Here is a 20,404-nt window from a genome sequence, read left to right as displayed (position 1 = left end):
TCTTTGGTCCATAGTTTTCTCCTTTGTTTCCTTAGTCTGTTTATTATCCTCCCTTTCCAGCAGTATTTTCTACAAGCAAGTTGATGAGTGTTTATATATCACAATACAGGCATTTGAAGTTGTAATTTAGAGTCATATGAGGCTATTACTCTCCTGTCTTTGCTGTGAAGCATGCTAACAGGAAAAGGAAAGATTTGCATAGTAGGAATACAAAACCCTTCATCTCCCTGCCAGGAGATTATTTCTGTATTTGTCTTGTTCCACGTGACTGGAAATAGCCAGTTTCCATTTTTGTAGGTTGCTGTTTACATTCTGACACTGAAGAGGTGTATATGTATTCAAAAGCTGCCCTTCCCTGCAAACTTTGTCCCTTGCAGGAATAATGATGACAAAAAATTTGGTGTGCTCTATTTGGCATCATGAAATAGCTAGTGTTTGTAAATAAGAAATAACTGCAAGCTTTTAATTTGCTAAAAGTTTCTATTACATAAAAATGAAATCAACACCTATATAAAATTACTGACTGTGTTTTTGCTGCAGTTTTTTTTTAATAAACTAGTATAATCACTGCATTTCAGATCTGCACTGTCATATTTTTCTGTTTATACTTACAAATGTCACATAGACTCATGAGCTCTTCTATGTCTTACAGAAATTTGGTCACTCTCAGAAGACAGCCCACCTAAATCAAACTTACAAAAAGATGAAACAGAAAAACCTGAGAGGCCTTTTGTAGAACTTACTGATGAACCACAGAAGGAGCTAGTTAAGCGTCCTGTCCCAAAAGCTAGGAAACTAATTCACAAAGCAGCAGATTCTGTATCTCAAAGAGAAGACCTTGTTCCCAAACCAACCAAGCAGAGTGAGGGGGTAAATGGCATTGGTACCACACCCAGGGGCATTCTCAAGCGCAGCTCAAGCTCAAGTTCCACTGACTCAGAAGTTCGGGCCAGTCAGACCTTAGATGTTCAGAAAAAAAATGGTTTTGCTACTGCAACTATTTTTGAAGGGGAAGGTGAGAAGAATTCTCTTACGGAAGAAGCAGAAAACTCTGCACAAAATTCACTGGAAAAACTGAAACAAGTGAGGTTTTCATCTATCTCAGGTAAAGGAAAACCTCTGCAAAGCCCACAGCTACACCATGGTAAAGAAAAAGGAGAGCATGAAACCTTAAAATATGACAAAAAAAAGAATAGTGAAAATTATGCTATTCAATCAGATTCACTTGGGGATAAGCAAATTCCTGCTGCAAAGCCTTTGGGAACCTATTCATCAACTTTAAAAATTAAAACAATAGATGGCTTACAAGAAGACACATCTGCATCCAGCCCTTGTGACAGTAACAGATCAGACTTCCCAGTTAATGAAAGCTTCCAGACAGATAAAGTTACTCCCAAGAAACTTGAAACTCCACAGAAGACCTCAAGCAATATCCTGTCAAACAGCAGTAATGAGTGGAGTGTTGATAAAACACATGAAAAAAAATCCAACCAGATCTTGAGCCATGAATCAGAGTCACACAAAAACTTTACTGGTAAGAGTCTAGTCAAAGTGAAAAATGGATTGAGATAGGATATAACACATATTCATTAATGTGGATCACTTGTAGCTAATGATTAACAACGAGGAAACAGTAGTAGGAACGTGCTACTGCGGGAATGTGCTACTGCAGAATTAAATAATCAATATTTTTTAATATACATTTATGATCTCCTACTGGTCATTGTATCAGAGCCAGTATAGGCACCTCTGTGGTGGACGGTATTTTAGTGTAGTGCTGTCAGTTGTCCTTGGGAGTAATTCAGATGTGACTTAGGGATTTGCCTATGGGACTAAACAAAAATATGCTGGATCGTCATCCTCTGTGTGCGTGTCACATGCAGCCTTCCTTCAATGAAAGCATTTCCTTTAAGAATGGGTTTAACTCATCTTCTTGGCTTGTACCATCCATAGCAATGACTCCAGTAGGAGTCTCAGAGCAGGAATTTTCTTCATGCCATTGCCCATGGTATGGTTCTTTCCAAAATCACAGGGACAGAGAACTCTTTTTTCCACTAACAGTTAAAAAAAAATTGAGAACTTTCTAGGTAGACTAGAGATTTTTAGTCATGTATCTAATTCATAACTCTGATAAGTTTGTTTACATTGTAGATGGACATCAACTTTCTGCTGAAACAGAAGCACATGAGGCATCCAATACCAATTCTACAAGTGTTCAACAAGGTAAGCCTGATTTTGTTGAGGAGAGAGATGCTAAAACCATTTTCAAGCCTGGCAAGCATGCTGATGAACTCATGAAAGTGGATGATGAATCTATGTCAAAAGTTTTAGACTGGTTTAAAAGAAGTTCTAGTACTGAAGATGAGCAAGTTTTATCAACGAAGTCCCAATTCAGGGAGCCTAGAGAGGAAGTGGATGTGTCAATCAGAACAGCAGTTCTTCCTGCAGAGCACAGTGGGCCTGGCATGCATGGAAAAACAGAAGATACAGAAGAGAAACCATTCAGAAAGATTAAGCAACAGAGCAGAATTTCATCTACATCTTTTACTTCAGAAAACATACAGCTGATAAAGGAGAGGGTGAAGCCTAAGACAGGGGAAGCAAATGAGAAGCAAAATGATAAATTGATGACTGAATTTGATTGTACAAGAGTTGAAGAAAAAGAACATGAGCAAGAAATCAAACAACAAAATAAAAAATCACATCTCCTGGACCATCAAGGGCACAAGCTACCAGGTCAGAAATGTGAGTCAGAGAAGGCAATACAAGAAAAAAGAAGAATAAGGGAGATCAGAGCATTCTGGGAAAGGGATAAAGGTATCCCCAGTTATGGAGAGAAGGAAGTTAGTATCCATGCTGATGTGTCAGGTGGCCGTGCTTTTACAGGTCTCAGAGAAAGTGACCAGCTAAAACAATCTGCAGTGTATCTACCTAAGGCCTTGCATGATCAGAGCAAGAATACATCAAGAAGTCCTGAACTAAGTTGTGCAAGCCAGGCTTCAAGAAACAAAAGTTACGATTCTTTTGAATCAGGACCAGGCCATGCATTTGGAAAGCCAGAAGGGACACTTCAATCTGGTGGACTCCCAAAAGCCAGTAACTTGCATCCCAGAGCTGTTGTTACTTCAGCTTCCTCAAAAAGCAAAGATGAAGATGAGAAGGAGACTCTTAAAGGGAAAGTTGCTGCTTCTTCCCAACAGAAGCCCAGCTTCCAGGTTTTGTCTTTAAAAGACAAGATGAATGAAAAGTCAAAGAATCAAATTTTAGATCCTTCACACTTCCAGAGTCTGAGAAACTTCTGGGATACTGGAGTTAAATTCCAGAGTAGCATTGACAGGGAAGATGATTCTTGGCCAAATAATACTAGGTCAATAACCTATGAAAGAAAATCAAGGGAAGAGGAAAAAGGCAGAGATAATGTGAGCAAGCAAGGGTTAATTCTACAACAAACCCAAACATCTGAGAGAGAAAAACCACAGAAACTAGATTCTGTGGTATGCAAAAAGTCTCTAGGATCTCCTATTCTAAAAGGTCTGAATGTGACACACACAAGGAATACAGACTCTCTCCAGCTGGACAGACAACCAATTATCTCAAAATCCCAGGAAAAGATGGGTCTTCCAGAGCAAGAAGTTAGAGATTGTACAGAAAAAAACATTGTTTCATCGAAAGATCATCATGTATCCTTGCAGCTCCAGACACCTGGTGCTAAAGATGTTTTAAAGGACACAGTAGTAGGTGATAAACTATATTTACCTATAGAAAAAGGGGAAAACAAGACTACTCCTTTGGATAAAGAGGAAGTTGCAGAGACTGTGGATAAAGTTGTTCTACCTAAAGGTGAGCATGATGTATTTAAATCATGTCTAGAGAAGCTAGAAAAGGAAGCCTCTGAGATGTCATGTAGCTTAAACCTCAAAGAAAACCTTTTAAAAGGGGCACATTTTCAGTCAAATCAGTGCAAGATTTTTGAGAGAACAGGGGACAACAGTCATGATATTTCTCCTGTTGATCAAGGAGAAGAAATAGGCAAAAGTACAGGACAAGGGAATGTGTCATCAACAGATAAGCATGAGAACAGAAAAAATCTCAGAAAACTGTTTAGGGAATTTGAACCTCTGTATCTACACTATCAGGCAGCAGACAAGGATGATACTCTTGAGGGCTCTCAGAGGCCTCAAGCTGGTTTGGAGAACCGTCTCAAAGAAGCTCTTGTATCTCAACCTTCTGAATGCAGAAGGGTGGAAATAAAAACATACAATGACTCAGATAGTCTATCACAAAGTAACTGCAGCGTACAGTCAGCACACCAAGAAGCTACTGGTCAGCCTGAAGAGGTCCATGAGCCCATAGAGAAGTCTGTAGCTGGATCCAAGGTTAATGGCTTGAGTTCTGCTCTCGAGAAGTTGATGAAGGAGGCTTCTGAAGCACCACCTCCTAAACCCAAACGTGCTGACAGCGCACCATGGGGGACTGCTGAGGAGCAAGTTCAAAGGACAATGTATGAACATGGTGGAGAAGTGCTGCAGGAAATCAGTGAGACTGTAGAAAGGTCTGTTGCCCCATCCAGGGCCAGTGGCTTGAGTTCTGCTTTAGAGAGGCTGCTGAAGGAGGCCTCTGAAACACCCCCTTCTAAACCCAAGCATGCTGATAGCACAGCACAGAGAACTGCTGAGGTGCAAGATAAAGGCATGACTTATGAGCATGGTGGAGAGGCACCTCAAGAAATCAGTGAGACCATAGAAAGGTCTGTTGCCCCATCCAAAACCAGTGGCTTCAGTTCTGCTTTAGAGAGGCTGCTGAAGGAGGCCTCTGAAACACCCCCTTCTAAATCCAAATGTGATGACAGCACAGTACAGGGGACTGCTGAGGTGAAAGCTATGAGCACAGACTATGGGCATGATGGAGAGCTGGTGCAGGGAGCTGGTGATACCACAGAAAGATCTGCACTGTCCAACACTGAATATAGAGGATCTGATGTTAATTTTCAGAATCCACCCAAAGAGGTCTCTGAAACACCAGCTTCTGTGTGGGAAAATATGGATCAGAAAATGCAAGCTAAAATACAGACTAGTGTAAGTATACATGTTCCATATCAACAAGACAGAGATGACCCTCAAGAAATAGAAGAAACAATAGAAAAAACTTCTGTTTCAAATATCACAAAATGTGGTGAATTCAGTTGCTCTTTAGAAAAACCTCTTCAAGAAGCATCTGCAGTTTCATGTCCAATCTCCAAAGATTTATATCAGGAAGAAGAATTTGAGGATCATACATTTCCCTCAGAAAAAGAGACTCTATTCATGACAAGTTCACAGCCATGTGACACTCTAATTAGCTGTGATACACAAATTAAGATAGTTCTCAAAGAGGGAGCTCCGGAAAAATATGTCAAAGCCTTGACAAATGATCTTGCAGTAAGTGAAATTGAAGCTTCTGGTCTTAAAAGAGAGGGAGCTACTAATAAAATAGGAGAGAGAAACTTGGTTCCAGTTGATCTTCATCCCATGGAAGGCAAGACTAGTACAGTTGTAGTCGAACCATTCGAGATAAATGCAAAAGGGATGAAGGAAAGCACATTCTTGGAGACTTCTGAGCAGAACTCAGAATTTCAAGCACTCGTGAATTTCAGAAGAACGAGTACACTGCTTAAAGATGAGAGCACCTCCCCCCAGCCAGAAGAAGCTCAGTTCTGCCTAATGTCGCAGCATGAGGATAACAATGAAGTGGAAGGCAACAACTTAAATTTGGGATCCAAGTTTTCAGATCAAAACTCTGATTCCCACTCTGGAACAGGAAGTTCAACTTGTGAGCTATCTGATTTCTAAAATTCATGGTGCTGAGTTAAACATGGCTACAATAATTTTTTTGTGTCCAGCTTGAAATATGTTAATGGAGAGTCTGCGTGATACTTTCTTAATTGAGAAATTTGCATATTTGCTTGAGAGGGGTGGGAAGAACTAATTAAGCTGGAAAGCATTTAACAGACACTATATTTGGGTAAGCCTTTTTTGGTCAGGATAGTTTAGCAGCATTAATCAATTTAGTCTTTGTGATTTATACTTTTTCTTATCCTGTGTGACATTGCCTTCAAATTAATAAATTTGTACCACTCAATCTAGTAATCCCTTCAAATATACTGGATTAAAAGAGGAAAAAAACATCAGTGGCTCTCTGGGTTAATTCTTTAGTTCGACAGGCTAGTCTCTGAAAATACATGCTTATCAGTGGAATATCTGGATATAAGCATAATACCAATACTCTGTGCTATTTAATATAGCATTGCTGCCTGTTGCACTGAAAAATGGCCATATCAATGAAGATGTCCATTTACTAGGATTCACATTCTTTGGTTGAATGGCAGTTCTAGTCAATGTATAGTGTATGGTAGTCATCAAAGACCTTAAGTAGAGGAGATAATTTTACCTTTTCAGTCTCATACTGAGAAAGTGGGAATATTTTCTTCTCCTGGAGAATCTGAGAAATATATGAAGTTCCCAGGGCCTGCCAACTTACATCTGAATCTATTTTGAAAGTGGGTTTCCAAAGAGAGTCAGTGAAAACATAAGTGAGGACAAAATCAAACATAATTTGGTTTCACCCATAATTACAGGCAGCAACACTGTGATTGGTTGGTGGAGGGGGAGGAAAGTGAGATAGGGAAGAATGAAAGTCTGAAAGATTTCTGAAGGAGCTAGGTCTGTTTTGATTCTGTTTTTGGAGACAAGTGCATAACTTCTGGGTTCCAAATAGATCCACAGCTCATTTTTTGTGGGGTTGGTTTGTTTGTTTGTTTATTTGGGATTTTTTTGGGCGTGTGTGGGGAGTTGGTTTTTTGTGGTTTTGGTCAGTTGGTTTTGTTTGGTTTTGGTGTTGTTGGGGTTTTTGGTTACTCGAGCATTGAAACAAAATTACTTTCACTGTGAAAAGACTATAACAGAAAAATTTGCACAAAGGAAAAAATCTAAAATTTTCTTTTGTGCTGATTCATGAAATGATGGTTACAAAATGACTACAATCTAAGTTAATTGAGTGCAATAGTTTCCCCAAATGCTGTTATTAGACAGTAAAGATAGACCTATACCTACACAGGGCAAATCACTTGTCTATCAAATCACTTGTCAGACTTACCTGTCTCTGCTGATGACTGGGGGTGTTTAGGGAGAACAAATGGACACTTAAAATTAGATGTTTATTTTATTTTGAATTTATCTCGTATTTTCATTGAATGTTCACTGTCTTTGCTAACTGTCAAAATAGATTCTCATGAGAAACCTGTGGTTGGTTCTTCATTGACTTGCTTAAAGTGGCCTGCCTGTGTGTGCAGTGTTCATGTGTTTTGTCTTGTAACAGGTTCTGAAGAAGAATTAAACCCTGTTTTGATGGCTTTGAAAAGGAGTGCAGATAGGAAAAAGCCTTCCAAAAGTCTAGAGGACATTCCATCAGCCACCTCAAGTGAGCACAAAGCTTGTGTGTGTCTCCCATGACCCCCAGTTTGGCTTAAATGTGTTCATGCTGGTCTTCCATACAGCCCTGCCATGTCATGGCTTTTGTTTCTGTTTCTCAATAAGCTGTATGGAGGCTGTACTTTGGAACCAAATTCTTTTCTCATATGGTTTAATTTTCAGTTCTTGGTGTTAATTTTAGAATATCTTCAGAATTGCACTGTATTGTTCAGTGATTAACTGTTTCCTGGATAGTTTTTCAGTTGTGGAAGTATTGGCAATTACCCAAACCAGTAGTGAGCAGCTACTGTCATTCCCTCCTGGTTTGTGGCTTGGGTCGAATAAGTAGACAATGAAAGCATGAAAAACTCAGTTTAGTAATGGTCCATCTGTGTATTCTAGCAGTAAATATATCAACCTCACTTTAGAGAATACAGTGAGATAATATTATACTTAAAATGAATTTCCAGCTTCCCTCAGTAGCCTCCTTGGATTCCTTGGTTTTTATAAATTATTATTACTGTCTCACTTCACCCTGCCCCTGAGTGTTTTCATGCTTATCTCATGTCTAATGGGGAAGACACAGACTGAACTTATGAATTTGTGAACTGAAGTATGGAGATATAGATTTTTGAAAGATATTAGCAAGGAATTCTTCTAATACTACTTATGCTGCTGCTTGCTTCTAACCAGTTTCTAGGTTTTAGGTGTGCACTAACATTGTTCAACAACATGCTGACAGAAACTATGTCACCATGAGACCCCTGCTTGGATGTAGGCCTTGAGGTAGAATGTCAAGTAAAAGCCTCTCGAATTTAACCCTTTCTGTGGCTCTGCTGGTTTGTCTGTGGTTTTAGTCCTCATTACTCCTAATTTTGTGATTATCGCTGCCATCAATTTCATACTGAATAACAAAGTTTCTAACTGTTATTTTTCCTTAGCAGATAAAGAAAAAATAAATAAACCAAAGGAAGAATTAGTTCTTAGTGCTGAAGATGGTAAATATCATTTGTGTCTGCATGGAAGTTTGTTGCTTTTTTAATGGCCTCTGTTTGCTAGTGAAGATTCTTTTTTTCTTTTTGTAACCAAGAATTATATTGTGTTTTTAGATTTGTTTAACCTCAGCATGGCTGGACAGCTTTTGTAGAATTCTGTTTATTCTTAAGGAATCTATCTATGTCCTCCTGTATCTGTAGAAACTGTGCCACTTATCAGTGTATTCTTTTGGTCTTCAGTGATTCAGTCTATGAGTTACTGAAATCATAGGGAGCTTTGAACACAAGCTCAGTTGAAAGAAATTTGCCTCAGTAAATATTCAGTTTGTCTGTTTATCCATTGCATTGTAAAATCCAAGATGACTTTTGCTAGTGCAAGACATCTTTCAGAATATCTCAATTAGAAAGGAACCTCTCTTAATATCCCTGCCTTAGTCCTATAAAGTAGCATTATTCTAAGCAATAGATGAACTTCTAGATCAGCTACTACTGATATCATCAGTCCATTAGTGCATTATAGATGCCTTATAGTTAAATTTTTCTATATACCCTTAGAAATTCCAAATCTAAGAAAAATAAAAAGCAAACCTGTTCCAAGAATGTGTCAAAATAAACAGAATTGAAAACCATCAAATAATATTGAATATAGCACACAATTCTTTATTTACTGCATTGGAGCACTACAGTTTTAAAAGAACAGTTGTGTGCAGTTGTATTTTTTATTTCATGGTTTAGATGCTTTAAAGCATTGTGCATGCCAGTGGCCTATAGCAGCAATAGGATAATCATAGCATATTAGAATACCTACAACACCCAGTAAAGTAACAGGACTTAAGCACCATCCTGCACTCTGCTTTCAAGTGGAGACCCCTACTGAAAGCCTGTTTTGGCATTCAGTGTGAATGTGTAGAGACTAACCTGAAAAGAGCAGGGGGAATTTGAGTTTAATTTGTTAAGATTGAAGTTATGAAAGAATGACACAGAGCCAAACTGATGGCTGTACAGTCAGAATAAGGCAAGTTCTCTTGAAAAGACTGTTCTTTTGGAACAGCAAAAAGACTGAATTTTTAGCTTGAACACTTACATTACACTCATATTTTGTCATGATGATCTAACTCCTCAAAGGAGAACAGCAATGCAAAACACAGAAACAGAATCACAGAATTGTTTAGTTTGGAGAAAACCTTTAGAATGAGCAAATGCAACCTTTAAACCAGCATAGGCAAATTCACCACTGAGCCATGTCCCTAGTTCTGAATTTATGTTTGCATAAACAGAAAGCTCCATGATGCACCAAAATCAAACACACCTAATTAGGTCTGTTTGATCCATACAGGCCTAATATCTAAATCACTACCAACTATTGGAAGGAAAAAAAACCCACAATATTCATGTGGTTTGGGGAAGTAAAAAAAAACAAACAAAAAAAAACCCACATGAAAAAAACAGAAAAATCCCACATATAAAGTATACTGGTGCTATTTATGACCTCACAAAACTGTGCTGCTGAATGACTGTTAGTACTGCACTGAGCAGGTCCGAAACCTGATCAGCATCAAGAGAGGACTCAAAATGCAGCAGAAAGTGAGTAACAGGATTCTTGCAGCAGATACTGGAGAGACTTTTCCTCTGACAGCAGAACTAATACATTAACAATACTTTTTCATTTAACAAGTTACACATCTGGGCCAGATACTTGCTCTAAGTACTGCACCTAATTGCATACTGACAATAACTGATCTGTTGAGCACTGGTTGAGTGTTGGCATCAAAAGCTTTGCAAAAGTTTCTCTCACCTTGCAAACAATCCCACTATGTGCAGTGTTTCATTTTGTGCAATAAATATGTGCTCCTGTAGGTGGCTGTTTGTTGCCAAATCATTTTCTATCACATCATATTGATGCATCTCACAATGTGTATCCTGTTCATCTTTGTGTATTATTAAATATAAGAGGGGTTAGAGCATGAAAAGTTCTGACGATCACAGCTTACTGCAAACTGGATTTTTGCAAGCCTAGCTTGTGCAATTAGGTTTTGTACAGTGAAAGAGCACAGAAATGAGCTGCAGTAGAGGTATGCAAATATGGAAGAGAGTGCAAAAAAGTGCATCATTAATAAGATATGCATCTTATAATTAAGTAGGAATACTGGCAACTTCCTTGGTCAGGTCTAGAATTGGCTTGATTTACCCAAATTTGCCTATTGCAGTTAAATAGACTGAGTAAATAGAACAATGTTTGGTTTCTTATTGAGAATATTATGATAATTCTAATGTCAGTGATATTGTTAGTGCACAAGGGTGCTTACTCTTGTTTTAGGAAGAAAATCTAGACATTAATCTGCAATGATTTCCTCATCACTTTTGATAAGAATTTGCTTGTAGCACCCAGGCTACCTCATATCAAGCAACATTTCTGGTCCTGTCAAAGTTTGTTAGTCACTGATTTAGACAATGCCAAAGTAGATTATTCTTCCTAATTATAGCTTCTCTGAGTCCTGGGGCGGGGGGGAAGAAAACCCCTTGCATCCAAGCTGTTGTGCATGTGCATGTATTTCATCCAAAGTGGTTTGCTCCTAATTGTGTCCTGTTGTGGAATCTCATTGTTCTGATGTACAAACACGTTTTTGAAGCCTTTTGAATTACTGCTTTTCAGTTTCCACAGTGACTTCACAGCCTGATAAACCATTTTCCAACCCTGAAAAACTCAAAGGGCTGAGCAAGTCGGTACCATCATTCTTACAGGAAGAGGTAAGCTCCATCTCTGAAATGTTATCGTTTCAGGTACCTGACCATTAACTCTGTGCAAGTAAAATTTCAGAACTCTATCAGAGGAATCACAGAATGGTTTGGTTTGGAAGGGACTTTAAAAGACTATCCAGTTCCAATCCCCCTGCCATGGGCAGAGACACCTTCCACTAGAGCAGGTTGCTCAGGGCTCCATCCAACTTGGCTTGAACACTTCCGCAACTTCTCTGAGCAACCTGTGCCAGTGCCTCACCGCCCTTACAGTGGAAAAATTTCTTCCTAGTATCTTACCTAAACCTATCATCAGTTAGTTTAAAGCCAATTCCCCCTGGTATAATCACCATATATCCTTCCCCTGTAGGAGGACTTAGGATTTTTCTGTCTTTCAAAGAGTTTGTGTAACCGGACTGATTATCCACACTGTTTAAGTGTTACTTCACTCTCTGGATTCATTTTGTGCAGTCCCAAACAGCACTCTCCAAAGCAATTTTCTCTTAAGAAGCTTTGCCCTGGGTAGGCTGGACATTATTCAGTCATTATTGTTGACCTCTGAACAGAGAAAAAATCCTGGAATGCTTTTACTTAACAGAATAGACATAACCAGATGTTAAAGCAAATTGAAATGCTCTTTATTTGCTAAATGCTTATTTATATAAATAACTATTTTCTTAATATGTGTGGAAACTGTTGTTTACTAACCTTGTATCTGTTATGAGACGATCTATGACATCAGTTCAAAACTGTTTGAAAGAGTGGGGAGACCTTGTAAATTCCAGAGTGGAATACAACAGGAAGATGAAGTTGTCCATAACAGCTTGCATAGAAAGGCACGTGTGGGAAGGGGATCAATTCTTTAGTGCAGAAGTAGCATTGAGAAAGAATGGGCTTGTGAGTACATAACCTAATAATGACCAAGGAAACAAAAGCTGCAATTCCCTCATGGAAAAGCAAAGCCCCACTTCCCTCTTGCAAGAAAGACTTTGCAAAATCCATTTGCTGTATCCAGTGCTGTTCTCTGAATGTTACCTTTTGGCCAGCTGCCCTTAAGAGAGAGTCACAGAGCTGACAGCATTTACTATATATCAGAAAAGACTGCTAAAAGAACTGAGCATTATCAATTGCATAGGTTATGCATGAGACAGTGACACTGAGAAGTTAAGTTTAATTGTTCCAATAAACTTAATTTTGTAATTTTTCTTTGCTACTTGAGATTGAAAACAGACAAACAAGCACCCAAATCTAATTGCATCGCTGCTTAAAAAAATTGTCAGTGTAGGGTGTTCATCAAAAAAACTCCCTTTCAACTTTAAATGCATGACCTAATTCTAGAAATATTATTCATGTTGCACTACAAGGGAATTTAAATTCAGATTTCCACTGAGTCCCAACCAGCATTAAAATTCTGTTTGTTTGTTTTTTAATTTTCCTTGTGACTATAAAGAATGTACACAGACTTTCTTTCTGTGATGTTTTTGTAGAGTGATGACAGAGAGACAGATACAACATCAGAAAGCAGTTATTCCTTTGGCAGAATCAAGAAGAGTCCCAGCTCTCTAACCAATCTTAGCAGCTCTTCTGGCATGGCCTCCTTATCCTCTGTATGTAAACCAAAGCATTATTTTAAGGGCACTTTGCTTTTGCTAATTTCTCCAATGTTGTTTTGGCTCTTTTCTTATTCATTGTAACTTTCTTTCCTTGCCATCTCTGTCTCCTTCTTTCCACTTCTGTTTTATGAACATAACATAATTCCTTGCATGGAATTGCCTGAAGCAAGTAAAGTAAAATTAAATGGATTTCATTTTTTTTTTTCCTAGTGATATATTGGAGCTTGTTCAGGGCTCTGAACAAAGATATGGATTTTACCCTTAGAGCTTACATTTGTATCTGAAAATGAGGAACATTTCATACAGAACAAACATTCAGAAAGGGAGAAAGGGGAGAAAGATAAATCAAAGCGGGACATATTATTGGTGTATCAGGTGTGTAGTTGAGTCAACTAGCTAACCAAAAGTCATTGCTTTATGTGGACTTTGAATAAGAAAAACAGAATTTTGGGGCAAGGATGTTGAGATTAAAAAATATATATATACACACATCTTTCTTCTTCTCTGGATTTAGTATTTAATTTTCAGTGTTTTATTTATTTACATATTTACATATATAATTCAGCCATATAGACTTTATCTATTCATTTTTTTTGGTTATTATTTTAAGAAGATCTATTGTCCTGAACTCTTAGGCTCTGCTTGCTTCAAGGAAGATCAGCTGAGTAGATTTAGAAGTAATATTTCAAGGATCTGAGCACAGGCAATCTTCACATTTACAGCATCCTATAATTTAATTTCTTCTATCTCAATGCAGTAAACCCATTCAAATTTTTTTGTAAGAATCCTGGCCAAACACCTTTGATTTCCAGTTATCTTTCTTTCATTAATCTGCTTGCTGAGAAGCTTGTATAATAGTGTCCATTACATTTTATTGTAACATCTAAAGAGATACAGTTGATTTCTTTACTGTCTGAATCCTGAGCACAATTTCTACCCTGATCCTGAAGTACCTGGTGAAATGCAATGCCCGGGAAATATTTCTCCTCTTGTACGCTGCAGGTGAGTGGCAGCCTAATGAGCATCTACAGTGCAGACTTTGGCAATGTGGATGTGAAGGGGAACATTCAGTTTGCCATTGATTATGTGGAACAGCTGAACGAGCTCCACATCTTTATTTGCCAGTGTAAGGACCTGGCAGTGGCAGATGTTAAGCGACAGCGTTCAGACCCGTAAGTACAGAGGATGCATTTCTATTCTAATGGAACTTTTTCTTTTAATGTGGAAATGAAAACTGCTGGGGTTTTCCAATCTCTCTAACCTGCTGGAGTAAAGCACCAAGAAATAGATGAAGAGGCTATAATGTGCTTTGTGGTTTTTTTTTTCCACTCTGATTGAGTATAGAACTGCTCTTATAAATCGGTGTGTATATATATTAACATCATTAAAACTTTTAAGAATGTTAAATTATCTTTTAAAATGCCACTTTTCAGATGGTAAATACCACTTTGATATATTTTCAATAGGATTAGCACCTATAAATATGGCATTTGGGCCTGCTACAGGGATATATTCTGTATTTTCATGTGCTGAGGAGACATTTCAACAGATTTTCCCCTGGAGAAGGATATTATAAGAAAGTGATGTTTTATACATCACCACTGCTGTTGTAATTCTTAAATATATAAGCTGAATAACATAATGTCTACTCAAGTGGATTTCTTTTACTTTGTGAGCAAATACTTGTGTATTTTGGAAGATGGAGAGGCTCTAGATTTTTTTTAGTTTTTTGGGTTGTTTTAATTCTTCTAACAATTCTGTCCAAATTTTAGGTATGTAAAGACCTACCTGCTTCCAGAGAAATACAGACTGGGCAAACGGAAGACATCTATCAAAAAGAAAACTTTTAATCCAGTCTATAATGAAATACTGCGGGTATTTATCAAGCTATTACTGGATATAATATGGTTTATGTGTGATGTGTGAGGAAACTCAGCTTTTGGGCACTTTGCACTCAAAAGGGTCATTAGTATGAGAGGGATTGCTCTGCAGAGCCGACTGTGCTTCCATTGATACATTCACTCTGCAGTTGTCTCTGGATCCAGCATTAAGAACAGCGGTGGTTTTATACTTCCTGTAAACAAACATGAGCCATGTATGACCTTAAGATGACAGAAATAAAAAGGAAATAGTTGGGTTTTATTGTGATTTTTTTGCTTTCTGAAGTGCAGAAGTGAGCAGGTATGGATGAATAAACACAGACATTTTTTCCTAATAGTATCACTTTCTGACACAAAGTAGGTAAAAATTCAGCTTGTTTTAATTTTTTTTTTCTTACTTCTTCCTGGCAGTATAAAATTGAGAAGGAGCTCCTAAAGAATCAAAGCCTCAATATCTCTGTCTGGCACAATGATACCTTTGGTAGAAATAGCTTCCTTGGTGAAGTGGAGTTGGATTTAGGAGCTTGGGACTGGAATGATCCATCCAGTAAGCAGATCAACTGGTTTCCTCTAAAGCCAAGGGTAGGTTGGCTGTTTTGCATTTTCTGCTGTGTAAGTGCAAAACCAAGTCATTATTTGGGCTTGGTTTTGTGTGCCCTGTGGGTTCTGTGCTGATTATAATCATAAATACTTGTGCACTGGTAAACAGAAATACAGTTCTGAGATGTCTTGTAGTCTAGCTAGCTTTTACAGTAGGAGAAACTTTCTCACAGTCTAAGGAGTAGGAATTTCAAAGTATTTCTCATTGTCATATTGCTACAACAGAAATCTGAAGGCACTTATTAACCAAATATGTAGTAAACCTTCTGAGGATATGGAGCAAATGCAGCACCATTTAAATGTCAGATGTTGAGTTTCATTTTCTTTATATTTCAGACTTCAGCAATAACTCTTCCTCTAGAAAACAGAGGGGAGATGAAACTAGCCCTCCAGTATGTCCCACATCCAATAGGAGGTAAGCATTGCTGCTTTGCTTGTTCATCAAGGCTTTGGTGGTTTTGTCCTTTTTTTTTTTTTAATTAAAAACAAAAACCCTTGTTTAATGTTTGTCATTCACTTCAGACAGCTTCTTTCTTCATAAAAGTCTTCTGTTTTCTTCCTAGAGGAGTAAGTCACTCTAATTGTGAAGGCAGTTAAGAACCCCAAAGACTATTTTGAGATCTTTTGTTGTTTAAGGTTACTAAAGAAGAAATTACCTCATTGTCATAATTTAAGATTTGTAATGCAATATATATGTGTAACAAAATTCTGTTTTCTCAATAATTTTAGAGATTATAAATCATCAGGCAGATGCTGTGATGTGCTAAGCAGTGACAACACACAGAATTTCAAGCAATACTAGGTGTAGGAAGTAGCAGCAAGTATTTAGAAAGCAGAAATTTATAGCAGTCTGATCAGTTTGGTTTGGCAACAGATAGTGGATCAATCTGAGAGTGAAGCCGGGTCAGGTCTTTAATCCAGGCAGACAGTCAGCAAGAACCAAATATATTGATAGCATAAAAGAGCTTATTTGAAAGTGCAAGAAACAATAAATGCTAACATCACATAGACTGATGACAAGCTGATCTGTTTATCTAGGAGTCTTGGGAAGAGAAGACCAGTGGCATGTGTTTACTTAGTTGTAACAAAGAAAAGTCATTGTAGGAAGGCAGACATTATGTGATCTTGCAGTACTTTGATGAGATGAAGATTTCCACTTCCAGAGTACAGAGAGCAATGTTGAATTAAGATGTGAGATAACAAGTCCAGGCTAAATATCACCTCTGCAAATGGGCAAGAACTGCTGCATCAGACAAAATACCTTTAAAAGCCATCTGCTTAAGCAGATGTTTTGTTTGGTTGGTTTTTTACAGGAAAGAAGACTCTATCTACTGGTGAGGTGCATATCTGGGTGAAGGAATGCCATAACCTCCCTCCTCTGAGAGGCAATAGGCTCAACTCTTTTATTAAATGGTAAGAATTGTGGTCAAAGTCATCAAACATGATGGCCTAATAATGCTACCATTGCACTCATTGTATCTTCTTTTTCTACATTCATATTAGAAGAACACTGAATTGCTTTCTGATTTTCCTTTATTGTAGTGCAAATTGTCCTGCATAGTTTACAGCTTCCAGATGCTAAGCATGTACCACCAAGTAAAGCTTACTGGGAGAGCTTTCTGTGTCGTTATTACACTTTGGTTTTGTCTCTCAATCACTTGGTGGAAGGAATAGTCAAACTGTTCTGGCTTTTAGTTACATTTAAGCAAAGCATGTTTTTGCAAAACATGGTTTAGCTTAGCAAATTTTGGGAGGAGACAGAAGCGTGAAATACTGTAATAGTGTGAATACATAGTTGGATTTCTTCCCCCTTCCTTTCCACATACAGACTAAAAATATGAAGAGACAAGAATAACAAGCTGGGTGGGGAAATCTCTGGTGGCTACAAAATGTTTGTGTCATCAGTGATAACACAGCAAATAAACTCCCTTGTGCCTCTTCCCCACCTGACTTGCCCTTCGATCCTCTGAAGCACAAGGGTGGATACCTGCTGCCAGTATTTCCTGTAAGGGGCTGAGAATATTACCCTTCACTCCATCTCTGTAAAGCATTGTTATCTTCAGTCCTGTTTTACCATGCAAAACACAGTTAATCAGAAGGTTTTGCCTTTTCAGTATGTTTAATGCAGGCTGTGCTGTGCAAGTGCAAACTGACAGTGCTTTTTCTCTCTGAAGTACCATTCTTCCAGACACCAGCAGAAAAAGCCGCCAGAAAACAAGGACAGTTACAAAAACTACAAACCCAGTATTCAACCACACCATGGTCTATGATGGTTTTAGACCAGAAGATTTGAAAGAGGCCTGCATAGAACTCACAGTCTGGGATCACAACAAACTAGCAAACCACTTTCTGGGAGGCCTCCGGATAGGCCTTGGAACAGGTACTGGACAATCACCACATTAATACTTAATTTACCGAGTAGTCTTTCATATTTTTTTTTCCTTTTCCATCTTTTCTCTTTCAGTCTTTCTTTTTTCTTAAACAGTTTTGTTCAGTAGCGTACCTATTCTACAGAACAGATCCTGAAATATCATGTTAGGAGGGTTAGAATGACTGACAAGGAGAAATATTAGAAACAAACCTTTGTCTGGCCATACATTGTATTTGGTACTGTTTAAAGTACAAGATTAAGGTATTCCTCCACCTGAACTCTGATAATGTCTTGCAAATCTACTAATGCAAAAACATAGTGTAAAGACAGCAGTGGGTAGAAATCAAAGGATAGATCAGGAATGCAGGATAAGATTGGAAGATACTGAATTATAAATGCAAATAAGTTTTTAGCATAAGGGCAATATAAGATGTGCAGATATAGCAACAGGAAAATGCATACAATTCTTCTATTTGTCCCTTTCATTCTGCTCTCTGATCTGAGGGGAGCATGTGTTTGGAGTCTTCTCAAGAAATGCAATGTACAAGCTACTCTTCACAAGTTAATTTCTTGCATGGCTCACCAGAATAACCTAAATTACAAATTAGAATAATAAATCTTAATTTGAATTTTAGAGTAGCCAAGGTTGCATTTCAGTACAAAATCAGTACCCTGTTTTATTGTTAAGTCTTCTCAGATGTATGGGCAATTGGCATCTTTCTCCTTGGGATTGTGATAAAAAGACCAAGGATAAAAAGGAGAAAATCTGGACAAAGATGACAAAACTTGTGTGAAACTGTTGTTAGTTGTATTTGACATAATTGCTCAAGAGTAAAAATGTAGAACTGGATCTCCAAACCACAAGGTCAGCTACCTAAGGAGGTGTAACCATTTTAGAGCAGGCAAATTTGATTGTCTGTGCTTAACTCTGCAGCATATTAAGTAATTCTTCTCTTAAAATTGCCATTTTTCTAGGCAAAAGCTATGGAACTACAGTAGATTGGATGGATTCTACTTCAGATGAAACTGCCCTTTGGGAGAAGATGATGAACTCTCCAAACACCTGGATAGAAGATACACTACCTCTCAGGATGCTTATGGTTGCCAAATTGACTAAATAAGGTGGATTTTTATTTGTTAGTGTCAAAAAGAAACCTTGGGAATTAAATTGAAAGCATGGGGGTGGAACCTGGAAGAGGAACACAGCAGTAGCTTTTTTGACAGCTTCTGCTCTGTTACTGTTCTGGTTTTGTGCTGTCAGATGTCACTTTGTATTTCAAACATCTGCTTGCAGATCGTTGTGTAAATTGTAGGGATTTAAAAATTTCTTATTCACTGAAAGCAACTTCAAGAAAGAAGGTGCTTACAGAACCCAGTGTTAGAGGTAGCTGTGATAGCTGGATGACTGTGTTGTCTAACTGAAGCATTTCTGATCCCTTAAATGATCCCAATAGCCAGCAGAAATATAAGAGCAAGTCAACTGTTTCTGTACATTGCTTGGCTTATTCTTGAAGCCTTACTGATAAGACAGCAGCATTAGTGTTAAAGCTCATTGATATGTATTTGTATCCTCATTATGCCATGTTAGGTCTCACCAGCATGGAATATGGGCATGAAGAATTTAGTTTTTTGCAAGTTCCTCTAGCTGTAATTGTACATTTCTAGGACATGAAAGTTACTTCCCCAATGAAAGAAGTGTGGCATGAAGTGGTACTGTTGATGTTCTACAAGGTGCAGAGGACTTAGTTCCAATGTACTGTAAAAAATCAGGGTTATAAAAGGTTTGCTTTATATATGTGTTAATCATCTTGTTAGCATACAATATTTAGTCTTAAGTGCTGAAGATGTGAAGGTGAAACTATTTTTATTCCAGTGCTACTCAAAAGGATCTAAATGTGCCAATTTTAGTGATGACAAGAATGTTGGGTATTTATTCTCCAAGGTGCACTTGTTTGTACCTGTATCCATTAGTTTGGGTTTTTTTGCAAGAACTGAACTTACCTGTGCTTCAGCGCCGCCGTTAGGAGACTGGGAGGACTGTGGCAGGCTTTGCTTAGTTTTGAGGCATAGGAAATAAGACTGGAGTTTTAACTTGTAGAAATGCATGCTACTGGTAGATAAATACATAAAATAAAAAATATATTCCTTTTGCTTTCTTTTTTTAAATAAATGCAGACTATTTAAACTAAATAGGAATTCAGTTTTTATTAAATTCTAGTGGTTTATGTTAGCCATTCAGCATGCAATATAACAAAATGCAGACAGAAAACATTTTTGAAAATAAATGCACAATTATTTACTCCAGGTAAGTCTAAAAGCTGCTGAAATCTTTCACTTCAGTTAGAGTAGAGGGAGAAGGGAGCTCTTCACAGGTCTAATGCAATTGCTTGATTTAATAATAGAAATCTAAATGCTACTTGGTAAATATTATACACTGTGAATGGAAAAAAAGGAAAGATGCTCTTCAACCTTCCAGGTAACCCACTTTCTCTCTCATCAGCCAGGCAGTCTGTGGAGTCTAAAAGTGTCAAAAGCAGCTTGCCAGTCTTTGATATCTTCCTGCTTCAGGTGTTTTGTATGAGATTGGTAACTGCTACAGCTTCCACTCTGCCAGATATATACAAAACACTTTTTGACTAGGGAACACATGCACATGACACTTCAGAACAATGTCTTTTTACCAAAATGGTACAGCTGCTCCTGTGATTGTATATCCTTGAAGAGTCACTCCAGAAAGTGATTCTGAAAAAGGAAAGGCGTCTAA

General features: G+C 37.9%; 1 protein-coding gene across 2 annotated transcripts in view; it reads left to right on the top strand.

Annotated features, from left to right (window-relative positions):
• The window catches only part of SYTL2 (synaptotagmin like 2), a 50,181-nt gene extending 30,370 nt beyond the window's left edge, over positions 1-19,811 (top strand). The window contains exons 7-19 of one of the 2 annotated variants that reach the window (XM_058045011.1): positions 653-1,534; positions 2,152-2,223; positions 7,354-7,455; positions 8,387-8,443; positions 11,094-11,188; positions 12,664-12,783; positions 13,792-13,961; positions 14,562-14,664; positions 15,081-15,251; positions 15,606-15,684; positions 16,583-16,682; positions 17,444-17,649; positions 18,616-19,811. In XM_058045011.1, the coding sequence (XP_057900994.1) occupies positions 653-1,534; positions 2,152-2,223; positions 7,354-7,455; positions 8,387-8,443; positions 11,094-11,188; positions 12,664-12,783; positions 13,792-13,961; positions 14,562-14,664; positions 15,081-15,251; positions 15,606-15,684; positions 16,583-16,682; positions 17,444-17,649; positions 18,616-18,761 (2,303 nt within the window). In that variant the 3' untranslated portion in view covers positions 18,762-19,811. Of the gene's footprint in view, positions 1-652; positions 1,535-2,151; positions 3,841-7,353; positions 7,456-8,386; positions 8,444-11,093; positions 11,189-12,663; positions 12,784-13,791; positions 13,962-14,561; positions 14,665-15,080; positions 15,252-15,605; positions 15,685-16,582; positions 16,683-17,443; positions 17,650-18,615 lie in introns of both variants that reach the window. The other variant, XM_058045010.1, reaches the window with a different exon arrangement.
• Positions 19,812-20,404: the final 593 nt, after the last annotated feature.

The sequence above is a fragment of the Melospiza georgiana genome, chromosome 2 (genome assembly GCF_028018845.1).
Source record: "Melospiza georgiana isolate bMelGeo1 chromosome 2, bMelGeo1.pri, whole genome shotgun sequence".
Taxonomy (NCBI): domain Eukaryota; kingdom Metazoa; phylum Chordata; class Aves; order Passeriformes; family Passerellidae; genus Melospiza; species Melospiza georgiana.
Note: the sequence above shows the minus strand (reverse complement) of the source record. Positions and strands in the feature narration are given on the sequence as shown.